This window comes from Melanerpes formicivorus, unplaced genomic scaffold (assembly GCF_026170545.1).
Source record: "Melanerpes formicivorus ecotype bairdi unplaced genomic scaffold, bMelFor1.0.p_v2 SCAF_17, whole genome shotgun sequence".
Taxonomy (NCBI): domain Eukaryota; kingdom Metazoa; phylum Chordata; class Aves; order Piciformes; family Picidae; genus Melanerpes; species Melanerpes formicivorus.
In genome coordinates, this window is record NW_027142369.1 from 14,480,119 (window position 1) to 14,495,694 (window position 15,576).

At 43.5% G+C, this 15,576-nt stretch overlaps 1 protein-coding gene across 1 annotated transcript; it reads right to left on the reverse strand.

Moving 5' to 3' along the window:
• Positions 1-88: 88 nt before the first annotated feature.
• Positions 89-15,455, reverse strand: CGRRF1 (cell growth regulator with ring finger domain 1). Its single transcript, XM_068149058.1, has 6 exons — positions 15,295-15,455; positions 8,128-8,267; positions 6,008-6,185; positions 5,665-5,812; positions 2,875-2,982; positions 89-1,510 (listed from the first exon to the last, which is right to left on the reverse strand). The coding sequence occupies exons 1-6, from the start codon at positions 15,396-15,398 to the stop codon at positions 1,160-1,162; spliced, it is 1,029 nt and encodes a 342-aa protein (XP_068005159.1). The 5' UTR covers positions 15,399-15,455; the 3' UTR covers positions 89-1,159.
• Positions 15,456-15,576: the final 121 nt, after the last annotated feature.

Genomic DNA, 15,576 nt, shown 5'->3' on the forward strand with positions numbered 1-15,576 from the left:
CTGGATGTAGGACAAAGTTGCAAGGGAACAAGAAAGAGGACAGAAAGCAGCTACTCTCCATTTTCTACAAGTTCTAATGAGCATTTGTATTTTTGTCTTACGGGAGCAGATGTGAAACCCAGCCTGTCTGTCTTGAGGAGAATTCAGCTTGCTCTTAAGAACCAAACCAATTCTTTCTCTTCTTAACAGCCATTTTTATTCTTTCTGGCCATACAACAGTGGAGGGAAAAAGAAATATTTTTCTGCTATTCTTTAGCTTCTTTCTTTGAACAAGTAAATTCCCTGGGCCTACTGATAAAAGGTAAATGGTTAACTTTGCATCCAAGCTGACAATGCAAGTAAAAAGAGCTGGAAACTCCCCAAAGCAGGCTGCTTTTACAAGAATAGCACCACAAAACTGCCCAAGTAACCACTCTAGGGAGTAATTAATTACCATTTGCATGGAGAACGAGTTCTCACAGCCATTGCTAACAAGATTGAAAGTCTGTGTCTGAAGATGACATAGCAGAGGCTCAGCCTTGAAAGTATCAGCAATATTTAGTTCAAGCCAAGAATAATCAACAAAAATCTTGGCTAAGATCCCTCACACACACAAACAGACACCCACCCCCTGCTTCCTAAACAGCCAGAGAGTCCTGAATCATGCCTTCAACTACCAGCTCCTGCCACAGTCCAGCCTTTATCTACAAAATAAATATACACAGGTTTAACAAGGGAGAATATTTACTTTCCTTCATCTGATACAGTCTGTAAAGTGCAATGTTGCTAAATTACACCAAGTTAAACTGGTATATTTCTCCAGTATTTTAAATACAATAAATATAGAATGAGCTGTGTGCAACCTTGCTTCTGAGTTTTAGTCTTTTTATAGTTGATAAAACTAAATTTAGTCAACCAAAACAGCCTCCAAAAGTACTCCACAAAAATCTAGTAGTTATAAATAAAATCAGATCTTTCAAAGCCATCCTACACACTTCTTCTGTCCACATTGCATGGGTAAGCATAGCGTTCCTGCCAACATATGGAGTGAAGGAAAAATAAGGAAGCTGAAAATTACCTCACAATAAAAAGCAAAACCATACAAGTTAATGCTACAAATCCTCTCATAAACAGGCTGTTTACTCGTGGTGCACACAAACCAGGATTCCTGCCCCCACTGTTAAAAAACTCTTGCAGGAAGAACATCTTGCAAGATATGGGTTGATTCATCATCATCTTGCTCCTTTTTACTGCAAAGTGGAAAAGATTCTAGAACAAACTGCCTGCACATTGGACACTGCTGGAAATACTTGATGCAGCCATCACACAAGCACGTGTGCCTGCAAGGTAGGAGCACCCAGTTCACTGTACCATTCTGGCAAACAACACAGTCTTTACTGTTTTCTTCACGCAACTCTGTTTCATCTTCAGACAGTCCAGCCTTTTCTAGCAAGTTTCTCTCGGTGCTTCTCTCACCAGTGGATGCATCACTTGGAGACGGTGCAGTGCTATTTGCAGACATGAAGAGTTGCTAAAATACACATAAATGTTTAGAAGTCAGACACCTGAACACACATGTGTGATGTGAGTCCCACTGGGTCAGATTCACTGGTTTCAGATAGTGCCCCAGACTCTCTGAGTCCTGACAGTTGCCTGGCATCCAGTTAAAGTACTTCAGAAGCATGAATTTATGTCAAACACTGAGAAAACATTAAGGATAGGTCATCAAATCTTAGCTGAATCCAATTAATGTGCACACATGAACCTTAAGAGAACTGGCCAGGTTTTGAGTACCTCAAGTGTCTATTTCTGGTGCATCATTTTCCATGCCTAGGGGGATGCCTTTATCTATCTATGATTCCTACCACAAATATATCCACCAAGTCATCACATCTACTTCACTCAACCCATTCTGCTCATGCTCATATCACAATCACAGAAGGGTGGGGTTTGGAAGGGACCTGTGGCTATCATTTAGTACAATCCCTCTGCTGAAGTAGGGTCATCTAGAGCAGTCTAGATCTCTTCTTTAGAGCAGTAAAAAACAGCCAAAGATGCCCACAGAGAGCACCCTATCCCACCACCCAGTTATTTCTATGCCTTCAAGAACTATTTGAGCATTGCTTTTGACAGTGGCAACCATACCTGAAAAGAAAGCTAAGGGGATCAACAGGGAAGTTTAACTGGATGAATTACTGTCAGCAAAAAATGGCCAGGACAAACGTATCTTTGGACCAATTTCTGAATGGATGCTAAATGAGTCAAGAGAATTAATTTGGCCCCATTTTTAGCTTAATACCATCTGTTATTTTTATTATCACAGTAATATATAAGTGAATCACATGGAATCACTTCATCAACTGCCTGTCACACACAGGACAAAGATGGTCCCACAACAGGCATAGCTAAGGGAAACTGCAATGGAATGATGAGAACATTGATCTAACTTACAATGGTCTGTGCCAGGCAGGTTACTAACCTTTGTGCATGTGTTACAGTAAAAAAGAAAAATTTATTCTAAGGCTTTCCCACTTGAAGAGCAGGATAGGAGATACTACTGGTTTAGAGGGACCAGCAAGGGACTAACAAACATTCTGTGGAGAGGCGACATGCAACAGTTACTTAATGCTTTACTACTCCTGGAATAAATGGACAGCACTGAGGCCTTTAGGCTGGAATCAAGCAAATTCTCCAGGAAATCTTGAATGTTTTCATATAAAATATTTCTGTGCAGTAACTTTGGCTGGAACTGCTGAACTGATGAAATAATTTTAACCATCATCCAGTTCTTTGCATGACAATAAGAGTCTTATACTAATTTAGGCTCCCGAAAGCCTACGCAAACTAAACTTAACACTGTCACTGAAATGGAACAAGACTCAGGACGTGGCTCACCTTCAGATCATGGTATTGACCTTGAGCTAGAAGCAGATACTGATACAATATTCTGCAGGAAAGTCTGTAGCTCTCATCAGGAATGTGAATTACAGCCACCATTGCAATCTACAAAAAACCAAAACAAAACAACCCTATATTTAATCACTTTCCTTTTTATTATGATTCATACAGAGCAGTTTGCTTGAAAGATAGTGTGCTTTGTTACAACCTCTGACCTGCTTATCTCCTGAGACAATGAGGGCCTCAACAGTGTTGACTCCAAGCACAGATCAATAAAATAGGCTAGACAAAGTAAAAGAGGACATGGCACAAGATAGCACTTTGCAGCACTTCAGCTTTCTGCCCTGGTTCTCCATGTAGCACTTCTATGATCAGCTCACAGTGAGGACCTGCTCTAACTGCTCTCACCTAAAGGAACTGGGCCCCAAAGCAAGAAGGCACCAAAGCACGTCGAATGCTTATGCAGCTGAGGTAGGGCTTGCTGACACAGTCACGGATGTGCTTCAGAGAGACTACCTGTTTAATGATTTCAACCAGAAGCAGTAGATCCTACACAGCCTCTTTCCATGCCACTAACTCATTATAAGCAACCCCTAGAAGGGAGAGGAGTTGACAAACTGCAAGGAGATTCCTGCAGCAAGGGAGCCTCAAGCAAGCACATGCACTTAAGCCACATACATCTGCAGCCACACCCTGGGTTGTCCTCAATGTAATAAATTATCCTAACAGCTGAACTTTGAGTGCAGAATTACAGGGGAACATGGAAAAGGCAAATTCTTCTCTACTTTCTCCCACATCCCTCACAAACACACTGACTGTAGTGCTCAGATTCTAAAAAGCATTTAGAAGTGTGGCTGATCAGCTTGTAAACTCTGGGCAAAAGACAAATTTCACTGGCAAGAATCATGAAAGGACCCCAAGGGCTGAGTTGAGAGTCATTTTCCTGACAATAAAAGCACTCTGAGCTCACATGCTGTGCCTAATACCCCTTGCTCTGCCCAAATTACGTAATGGCCTCTAAAAAGCAGGGGAAAAAAGAAAGTGGAATTCAATATTATTGGAGTTCCCAGAAGCTGTCAAAAGAGAAATGAAACTGTTCTGTTTAAAAAAGATTCTCAAAGGCAAATCAGACTTGCACTTCAAAATCCACACATGGCTAATTACATGCAGAGTTTGAATATGTATGCACCTATAACATATGTACTTACACTGATTGAATTTACTATTCTTTGGCAATGAAGCCTTTATTTTAAATCACAATGCCTCAAAAAACCCCAACCTGACCTCACAATGCTATTAGCTTTGTTTTGGAATCTGAAAGTCATGAAATCCCCAGTAAATGACAGGTTTTGTGTTTTGATACTAAGGGGTTTATAGTGAACAGTTTCATAGATTCATAGAATGGTTTGGGTTGGAAGGGATCTTAAAGATCATCTAGTCTCAACTCCTTTTCCATGGGCAGGGACAGCTTCCACTAAACCAGGCTGCTCAAGGCCTCTTCCAATCTGGCCTTGAACACCTCCATGGAGGGGGCATCCACGACCTCCCTGGGCAACCTGTTCCCATGTCTCACCACCCTCACTCTAATGAATTTCTTCCTAATATCCAGTTTAAATCTACCCTGCTCAAGCTTCAGTCCATTCCCTCTCATCCTATCACAACAAGCCTTTGGAAAAAGTCCCTTCCTGGCTTCTTTGTAGGTCCCCTTCAGGTACTGGAAGGCTGCTCTATGGCCTCCCCATGGCCTTCTCTTCTCCAGGCTGAACAGCCCCAACTGTCTCAGCATATCCCATAGGGGAGGTGCTCCAGCCCTCTGATCACATCTCAAACCCTGCTCTGGACCCACTCCAGCAGTTTAATGTCTTAACGCTGGGGGCACCAGAGCTGGACACTGGCTCTCATCCCACCTAACAGGAGCTCTTTCTCAGTGATGACACATGTTCTCCACCCATGTTTTGTTCAAACACCAGGGCAACTTTTTGAGTATGACCAGTTCCTCTCACAAGCAGGACCAGTGAAGTGAATGTGCCCCAGAACTCACCACTGATGAGGCCACACTTTGAGTACTAGGTTCAGTTTTGGGGCCCCCACTACACGAGAGAGATTAAGGTGCTGGAATGTGAACAGAGAAAGGCAACAAAGCTGGTGAAAGGTCTAAAGCACACCTCTTTTGAGGCACAGCTGAAGGAACTGGGGCCATTTAATGTGAAGAAAAGGAGGCTGAATGGAGACCTCCTTACGCTCTACAGCTCCCTGAAAGGAGACTGGAGTCAGGTGGGTTCAGTCTCTTCCCTCTAGTAACAAGTGAACAAGTGATAGGATGAGAGGAAATGACCTACAGTTGGACATGGTGCAGAAAGGTAATTTCTGTATTCCTAACAAGTTAGCTAACAGCTCAAATATCTGTGTCAGACACCAAAAAAAACTCCTCCTGCCTTGCCAGCAGCAATCCAAAAGGCCATATTAGTGCAAGAGCTCCAAAACAGGTGTATGTGATCAGAAAAATCAGAGTAACACCTTAGTAACCTACCACAATCCTTGCTCATCTCACCGTGGGGCTCACCACAGAGACCTTTGCAGGCAGGAGCTTTGTGAAAAATCACAAATGGCATATGTAATTCTCATGTAACAATTATCCTCCCTCTTCTGCCACACTCCCTTGAGTCATCAAAGTTAGGAATGAAATTCCAGGGAACAGGGAAAAGAAGCTGTTTGATTCAAGCCTGTCTCCTGGAACATTCAAACCTTAAATACAGTCACCCCAAAAGATATTCCTATATTACTTACAATATCATATATTTCTCTGTCTTCTTCATCAGCTAATGTCAACAGTGCTACCAATGGATACTGAGAGCGAGGAACTGGGCCAAAATCAACAACTTGAGCATCTTCTGGTAACTGACAATATTTTTCCTCCTTGTCATTTTTTTTAATGCTTTGCATGTGTCAAAGGAAACAACCAGTGTGGCTGCAGTTGTAGACAAACATGACGTTTACATCAAGAATATTTGTCATCGTATTTGCTGAGAAATACATGGTGCCAAGAAGTGCTGAATGCTCACGAGCCTCAGGACTCCTCCTGCCAGTAAATTTGCATGTTTTGTCAAAACAAGGGGGAAAACAAGGATACAAGTACTGCTGTCGGTAGAGGTATTCACTGTACAGAGCATCCTCCAGCGCCTGAGGAGTCTTTATCCTGAAGCAGTAGATGTGTTTCTGCAGTGCTTCGTGGAGTTTTTGAATGTTGCAGCCCCAGTAGCACGTGAGAAGACAGTCTTCCAGGCAATCCGGTCTCAGTGCTATGCCCTCTTGTAGAAAGAAGAAAAGGATATCAGTGACTCACACACGTGCAGAATTCTGGAACTGCTAAGTGTAGGCTCTTAACGGGCAACAAGCAGAAAACAGCTTCAATATTCCAGGTTTTTGTTATTAACATCTAATCTTCTATGAATTCAGACTAGGCTTAGCGCTTATCAGAGTCAATGGAGATGAGGAAGTGGGTGCACAGAGATAAAATGGCTAATTAAGCTAACAAAGGCAGCACATGCATTTGATGAAGGATAAACTTTAATTTCTGGTAACATTTTAAACAGTCCCTCAGGCCCAAGGGCACAAACCCTAGCCCAAAGACCATTCCCTTCTTAGATAATGGTATTGATTGGATCACTGGCCTACTGATCTCTTAATGTTATCTCTAAGTACCAAGCACCAGTACAAGTCAGGGGCTGACCTGCTGGAAAGCTGCTCCACAGAGAAAAACTTGGGAGTGTTGGTGGGCCACCAGTTCATCATGAGCCAGCAATGTGCTCCTGCAGCCAAGAATGCCAATGATCTCCTGGGGTGCATTAAGAAGACTGTGGCCAGCAAAGTGAGAGACGTTCTCCTACCCCTCCACACTGCCCTAGTGAGCCCACAGCTGGAATACTGGGTCCAGTTCTGCATTTCTCAGTTCAAGAGAGACAGTGAAGTACTGGTGAGAGTCCAGTGGAGGCTATGAAGATGCTGAGGGGGCTGGATCATCTCTGTGAGGAGAAAAGGCTGAGAGACATGGAGCTCCTTAGCCCGGAGCAGAGCAGACTAAGAAGCGATCTTCTCAATGCTTATCAACAGCTAAAGGGTGGGGATCAAGAAGATGGGGCCAGACTCTTTTCAATGGTGTCCAGTGACAGGACAAGGGTCAATGGGCACAAACTAGGACACAGGAGGTTCCACCTAAATATAAAGGAAAAGCTTCCTCCCTGTGAGGATGTCAGAGGGATGGAATGGTTGTGGAGAGAGAGTGTAGAGTCTCCTCCTCTGGTGAGATTCCAAACCTGCTTGGACATAGTGATCCTGGGCAGCCTGATGTGGGTGGAAGCAGGAAGACTGTACTAGATGATCTCCAGAGGTGCCTTCCAACCCTTATCCTTCTGTAATTCTGTGAAAGAATCAGGCCCTCTTGATCATGTAATAGGAGGATCAATGTGCTCCGTTTCTTTTCTAAAAATCAAGTACCTGACCCATTAACTTCTGAAAACTTACAGGAGAAGAACTCTTGAAAAGTCCCACTGAATTTAAGTGCTCAAACATTTTGAAAAATCCAAGTTAATTGAAGGCTACGTTGTTGCCTTTGTTTGGGTATTTCCTATGCTGAGAGAGACGCAACAGTACTGCAGCCCTTTTCTCATTCATAGGAAGGCTCCACATCTCTGCTGGTGGAAGATGCTTGGCCTGGCTTACTACGCCCAAACAATGCAGAAGGGCATGAATTTCACTTCCTCTGTGGGTGATTTCTAGGATACTAGTGACTACTTGAATTCTGATCCAAACATACAATGGAAAGAGAGGGAGATTTTTATTTACCTATTTATTTATGGAAAGCAGTGCACTTCCAAACATGGCTGGAGATCCGGACTTACATCTAAATGGGCAGCATACATTCTATAATTAATTCCATAAGAGTCTACAACTCTATGAAATTCACAACACCCACAGTAGCTGGTAAACTGCAAATGACTTTGATACTTAAGAATCTGTTATAGCAGGAAGTGTTTTATTAATAAGAATTAAACTGTACTTAAATAGCCAAATATTTCACTTTTAAACCCACCACATTTATAAGCTATGTAGGAATTGTTTCTGTTGTAATGATGAGTGGAAGCACGGTTCCGAGGAATTTTCATAAAGGAAAAGGGTGAGAGCAATAAAACAGAAAGTACTAAGCTCAGGAACACAAACTGATATAAATCAAGTACACAGAAATGCACTGACTTGTTACTGAAGCTGCAGCAGGATAAGGGATTTCTAATCCAAAAGGATTCTTCACTTGTCTCATCCGTTTCTTCAACACTCTTGCACTGGATTCTGTTTCTTCTGAGTTTCTCAGAATAACAGGAACACCCAAACCAAACCTATGAGACATGAGACAAGAAGAACAAGTAGGTTAAGTGTTAGTGTTGACACACTTGATTTTTTCTTCAGCTCTAAAAAGCAAGCAACACCCCAAATAGAGCTAGCTTGGATTTGCGGAGTATCTGTTAGGATGCATGCATAACACAGCCTGCCAATTTGACTCCAGCTTTTCGTGGCAGAAGGTGGGAGTCTTCACAGTGATACACAAAATCTTTCAAGGGGAGGATACTTTATTCCTGTGTTTACAGAAAGAGAGTAAAATTAATGAGAATGGTCAATGCCCCCTAGTGGTAAAGGGTTTGCCGGAATTTTCTCCCAGCTGCCATTCTTCCACATCCCATCTAAGGGCCCCCAAAACTCACTGCTTGCAAAGATGGAACAGTTGTCATGGACTGGGTGCTCCAAAGGAAGAGTCAATCATTCAGCCCTAAGATATTTCTAGCAGTAACTACAGCCAGCAAGATGGTTTTATGGGAGACCAGGCTCCTGTTTTTCCATATAAACCTCAATCACAACATGCTGATATGAAATCAAGGGCTGCTTCGAGCCGGAAACCAAGTGCAAAATAGTCAAGATTCTGAATTGAAGCACAGACTCTAAAACCCCTTCAAAGCCAAAGCTAGCATGCAAGCTCAAGTGATATTCTGACACTAAAAGGGTAACATAGCAAAGGTTCAAAAGTTTAAACATCCCATGAATCAAAGTTAAAAACAAAGCAAGCAAGGAAGAGTATTTAGGGATGACTTCTGACATCAAGTAAAAAAATCAGATTTCCTATTGCCTGGGGCTTTTAAAAGAATTGTTACAGAAGATCAGAAAGAAAAACCAAGCTCTACCACAAACTTCCCTTTACACTTGGCTAAAAATGATTCATTTTTTAAGGTGACAGAAGTAATGTGCAATAACCAAAAGGTTATTAGTGAAACTGGTTTTGCTGGGACAGAATGCAAGGCCTGCCGTGGGCTGCAGGCCATTAGAAGCTGTGAGTCAGCCAGGACAGCTGACTGGAGCTGGCTCTAGGTGTATCCCAGACCATGAACATCACACTCAGTATAAAAGAGGACATTTGCTGAGGCTCTAGAAGGGAGCCTTCTGTTTGGGCTCCTCCTTCTCTTTCTTCTGCTTTTGAGGACTGCCTTCCTGTTTGGTGCAACTGCTGCAGTTTTGCTGGGCTGAGTATAACATTACATACTTTGTACCGACATTGGGATCAGCTTGGCTATTTCATGACATCTGTTTTCATTTTAATATGTGGATTTTCCCCAATTCCTCTTCCCTGTTGGGGAACAATCATTGATAGCATAACTGCTACAGTTTAGCCCCAGATACAGGCTAAACGTAGACACTGTTCCAGATATGCAATCAGAAAACTACTTTGGAGACTGAAGAGATTTTCTTAGCTGCATTAATTTGATCCTGTCTCATTAGTAAGGCAGCAGGGAGAGGCTATGGGAGTCTTTTGTTAATGTACTATAGGAAACAGTTCTTAATTATCTCAGGCTGTATTTCCCTGAATTTGTGCTTTGGTAGCTGCCACCTGTACTGCTGATGTGATGGTCTGCTCAAGGGCTTTGAATTCTGGTTTATACAGTCATCAGCATACTGGGTGCTGGAAAAGTCTGAATGGCACAAAGCTTCAGCTCTTCCCTGCATCAATTGTTTCCATTTAATGTACTAAAATAGCAGCTGTTAGAGAAAGATGGATCTTGTATCAATAACTCAAGCTTTCCAGGGCACTACCAACTTCAATGCAATCAGTTTGAAAATTGCTAAAGTGATTCTGTGTTCAATACAGCTCCTAGCCAAACAGACAATGTTGTGGCTTAACTGCTACTTTTTCCTGGTTTAAAACATCTTTTCCAACTCCTGTGTGTCAGGCAAGGAAGAAAAGCAAAGCTTTTACTGACACCAGGCTCCTTTTGATTGATTTGTGTTAGAGGGGTGCTCTTTGTAAGATTAACAGGGAAAAGCATCAGTCAAAAGGGATTTTTGAGCTGAGGAAACTACTTCAGGAAAATTCTCAAAGCCATTCTCAATAGCAACAACCTGTTCCTGACAGTCTGACAAATGTTTGCCTTTAACATTTAATGTCTTGTGTGCCTGAGTGTCACAGGCACACCGAAGAAGAAACAGACTGAGCTGATGGAAAATACTCCGTCCTCATCACTCCACCTCTGATAAATTCCTTTGGTTCACTAGACTTTGATGGAAAGATTTGTATTTCTCCAATGATATAATGTAAGGCACTCAGCCATATTTGGTTTGTGCCCAGGAAGGGTCAAATCTCGATCCAATGTAAGTAAGACCAGCTACACTGGCTTCACTGGGGCTGTAACAAACTACAGCAGTTAAGCATGGTACTGACAAAGAAACCAGGTGCAACAGCTGTTTTCCTTATTCAATACCCAAAACTCAATGGAGCTAATCTCTCCAGCTGCACATAAAGATGTTTTGGACCATCTGGCTGATTCTGAAGTAAAAACCCCATTCTCTGGAAACTTTCTTCACTGGTTGAAAGCACCATGATAATCACTGAAAAGCAGCCATGGGGAAAACAAAACAAACCAAAAAAAAAACCCAAAATAAATTCTAGTAGAGCTTTAGCAGGAGCTGAAGGCAGAAAGACTGTTCAATCACAAGGTGCAGTGTTTCTGTGAATTTGAAAGTAGGATTCAGTGTATGAAGGATGAATAAAGGCTTTAATTTTTGAGTTAACAGTCCATCAACCTAGATCATTAGCTGGTATAAGAGGAAATTTAATTTCTTCAGAACAATGCTAGTTCAGAAAAAGTGAGAGTTTCCAATGGTTTTGTTCACAAGTGTTAAGGGTTACAGTTGGGCTGGCCACTAAATGAGTGACAGATACTCTCTCTGAACCCCTCTCCCTTCCCAAAGGGGAAGGAAATTGGAATAAGGGAGAGACTGATGGCTTGGGAAAGAAAACTAAAATAGCTTTAATGGTAGTAATGACAATTAAATGAAATATATACAAAAACAGTATCAACCCCTGATGGTAATTAAGACAGTCACCACTGATGCTGTAGGCAGGTATTGGGGAAGTTCCAGACCGGACTTGGTGGTACATGGGAACCACATTCAGGAGTGGGATTCTGGAACTAGATTCAGGAGCACATGGATCAGGATCAAAGTCAGAACAAACACAGTCCTCCTTGGATATCTACCATTGAAGAAGAGGCTCGACCCTAGTGATCTCTCAGCTTTATACTATGACATACACGGAATAGAATCCCTTGCTGGTCCAGTCTGCCTCTCCTCACAAGTGCTGCCTCTTACTGCACCCCAGTGTACCACACAGGACTCAGCAGTGACCTTGTTCTGTGCACCAATCCTTGGTACTAACTCCAAACATCAGCGCCATCACTGCTAGAAGCAGACACTGTCTGCAAAAACCATGCCATTAATTTTATATTGCCATCCCTGAGCAGAGACTGACCTGAAAAGTCGAATCACTGAACAGAATTAGTTCTGCTCTAACACAAACCAGGACAATGAGTTAACTTTGTAGAGAGCAGTCTGGACCACAGCTGCTAAGCCTACAGCTGCCATTAATACAAGCATTCATATCCATCTAAAAGATGATGCACAGGACTGTATTCATCTCATCTAAGCTGCACTTCACCACTCTGCCCAGAGCATCTACTGGCTCTGGAAAGCTTCCTCTGTAATAACCTGCTTGGACACTCTGAGCAGCGCCAGGGCTGGCCATAAAAAGAGATGCTCCTCAGTGCATGGATTTGCAAATGAAAACATTAACATTCCTAAGCAGTTGGTGTTTTTCACACTGCCTGACACAATCATGAACACATACATAAAACAAGCTGACAACTGATGCTGAAAATTATGGGGAAACAATGTCATTATAGCAATCTATCAAGTATGATGTACATGTGACACCATATAGCACAAGAAGGACATATAACTGTTGGAGAGGGGCCAGAGGAGGCCCCAAAAATGAGGGCTGAATCCCCTCTCTGTGAGGACAGGCTGAGAGACTGAGGTTGTTCAGCCTGAAGAAGAGAAGGCTCCAGGGAGACCTTCTGGTTGCCCTTCAGTACTTAAAGGGGCCAATAAGAAAGATGGGGACAGATATTTTAGCAAGGCCTGTTGTGATAGGACAAGAACAACTAAAAGAGGGGAGATTTGGACTAGATAGCACTCTGTGTGGCAAATAATGGACCAAGCTATTCATCATGAGTAAGTTCAAAAACACTTAAACTGTAACTGTGGCTGCAGACACACTGAAGCTGCTTGGAATCTCTTGGTCATACAGCTTCAGTACGAGTTCAAAGGTGGCAGCAAGTATCTCCAAGCATCTGATGACATACACACCTGTATGTGCTGAGCTCCTGGCTACTGCTTTGACTTAAGCAACAGTCCTTTAACAAATGAGTTTGAGGAGAGTTTGTATATATTTACATGAATTGCAATAATATGTAGTGCAAATCCACCTAGAACTCATGACATAAAATCATGACATGAAATGCATCTGGACTGTTCCCTGCACACTCTGTACTCCAAAAACCATTGATGGATGTGTGTGCAGATGCAGGAGTCTCCTGGCACACTTATTTCAGACATTTCACAGCAAAGGGTTGCAAAGCATTTATTATATGCAAGCAAATAATCATTAAATTGATAAAGGATCAGTGGTTTGGTATATACACGCTGAGAGACAGGGAACTACTGGGGAGAATCCAGTGGAGGCTACAAAGATGATGAGCAAACCTGGGCATCTCTCTGAGGAGGAAATTATGAGAGATCTGGGACTGTTTAGCCTGGAGAAAAACAGACTGAGAGTGGATCTTCTCAATGCTCAGCAAGAGCTAAAGGTTAGGAGTCAAGAGGATGGAACCAGTCTCTTCAAAAGCTGTGTAGATGTAGTGCCCAGTGACAACAGGACAAAGGACAACAGGCACAAATCGGAACCCAGAAGGTTCTACCCAGAAAGGTTGGGAAGTCTCTGGAGTTTCCAAATCCACCTGGACATTGTGATCCTGAGCAATGTGCTGTGGGTGATCCTGCTTTATCAGGGAAGCTGGACTACATATTCCCCAAAGGTCCCTTTCGATCCCCACCATTCTGTGGTGAATCAGTATAATTTTTTGTAAAGATACTATTTTTAATGGACTGAAGTGAAAACACTGGAAAAAAGAGGGGGATGGCAATATAATAGAATCATAGAATTGGTCTATTTGCAAAAGATCTCCAAGATCATCAAGTCCAACTACTGACTTAACATTAGCATGGCCATTAAAGCATGTCTGAAAGTGCCATGCCCACCCATTTCTTGAACACTTCTAGGGATGGTGACTCCACAACTTTCCTGGGCAGCCTGTTCCAATGCCTGACCACTCTTTCAGTAAAGACATTTTTCCTAATATCCAGTCTAAACCTCCCCTGGCACAATTTCTGTCCACTTCCTCTCATCCTATCACCTGATACTAGAGAGAAGAAACCAACATCCACCTCACTACAACCTCCCTTCATGGAGTTTTAGAGCATAATATGAGGTCTCCCCTCAGCCTTCTCTCTTCCAGATTAAACACTCCCAGTTCCCTCAGACACTCCTTGTGAGACTTACTCTCTAGATCTTTCATCAGCTTTGTTGCCCTTCTCTGGACACACTCCAGAATTATGAAAAGGATTTCTACTATCTCTCTCTTCAAGTAACTAGTGAGGTGGAGCTTCACCCAGGAAAAAGATAATGAAAAGATCATTCCTGCCTTCACTACCACTTACCCAGCACTAGTGGAGGCAATGCAAAGCAAGAAGAAAAACTCTCCAGAAAGCATAACTGAAAGATCAAAGACATTCTTCATTCACACCAAAAGCAACAGATGGCATATGTTTGAGCCAGAGGCAACTAACAAAGTGGTGTCAAGAAAAGAAAGACTTTGCACCAAAGGAAAAGTCAAGCAGAGTATTTATAAGCTGCCAAGGCAAAAAACAGTGACAGCAAAAACATCTGTAATTCAAGGAGAGACAAGGGATGAAGAACACTGAGGCACAGCACTACAGATATTAATCCAACAGAAGGACATACAATAACTCTATTTTATTCTATCCTATCCAGAAGTGTGGTATACCCGCAATTTCTATATAAAATATTTTGATTGCTAATCAGTGTTCCTCTCCACTTGGCAAGTATCAGTATTTACATTTACAGATGCTCCTGAGTGGCAGGAAAACAGGTGGAACAGTGCTATGGACAGATATTCAGGGACCTGCTTCTGAAAAGGCGACAGTGACACCTTTGCTGAACCCTCTCAGATACAAACAGGAGCAGGTCTTCTGCTCATCACCCCTCTAGACACTTTAGCAGATCAGCTGTTTAAGGCTTCTCCTCATACCAGCCCCAGTACCCTGTTGGGTACACCTGAAATGCTCTCTTCTCCTGTGAGTTTCAGCAGTGGAACAGACTGGTGCCCCATAAGAGCTCCTGGGTAGTCTCACACCACAGTAACAATTCTTGCCTTCATGCCTTGTGGATTCAGCCGTTAACTGGCCTAACACCAGGCACTTTACTCAATATCTGCCCATCTAATTTTCCACCAGGATTTAACATGACCATATCCAACAATGCCAATTTTTTCCCTTAGAGCAGCCTCCTTGACCCCCACCCTCTCACTGAGGCTTAGGTCCTCTCTCAGCCACCCTATTTGCTCCGTAGCTTTCCTTACCTGCCTCTCCTTCATCCTGGAGCAGTTCCTCATCTCCTGTGGCCAGTGCTTGCCCTTCTCACCCTCCTTCCAACACAATCCCACTTCCTTGACTACTGCCAGGCCCCACACTCCCATCACCACTGACAGTCCTGATGCAGTCTCAACCCTGGGCGACCACACACTCCTAGAGCTCATTCTCCAAGGGATGCCTGCTCCCACTGCCCCCCTGTCACCTCATTCCACCGTTAGACCTCCGCAGACCAAGCCCATAGCCCCAGACCGCTTTCCACTGACAGGTGCTGGCTGCTCCCATAGCCGGCGTCGGCCCCTCCACAGCACTCACCAGCCCAGCACCAGGCCGCTGGTGACGAGGAAGCAGACGAACACCACGGTGATGTAGAACAGCGGCAAGTACTCGTAGAGCGTGACGAGGAACACGGCAGCCATGGAGCCAAGCCGCCCCACAGCGGGGGAGCGTTAGGCCGCGCAGCCCGCCCCGCCACAGGCCCCGCCGCCGGGCGCATGCGCGGCACCGAGCGAAGCCACTGCCCGCAGCTTGCCCGCAGCTTGCCCGCAGATGGGCGAGGCCGCTGTGCCCAGTGCCAGGCCGAGGTGACCGACAGCC

Bases quoted from the DNA above. Each gene is read 5' to 3' on its own strand.
- CGRRF1 (XM_068149058.1), bottom strand. From the start codon at position 15,398: ATGGCTGCCGTGTTCCTCGTCACGCTCTACGAGTACTTGCCGCTGTTC. The intron at 6,186-8,127 runs GTCAGTGCATTT...TCTTTCTACAAG, and splicing joins TGCTGCAGCTTCAGTAACAA to AGGGCATAGCACTGAGACCG. The intron at 5,813-6,007 runs GTATCCTTGTTT...ACACATGCAAAG, and splicing joins CTCTACCGACAGCAGTACTT to CATTAAAAAAAATGACAAGG.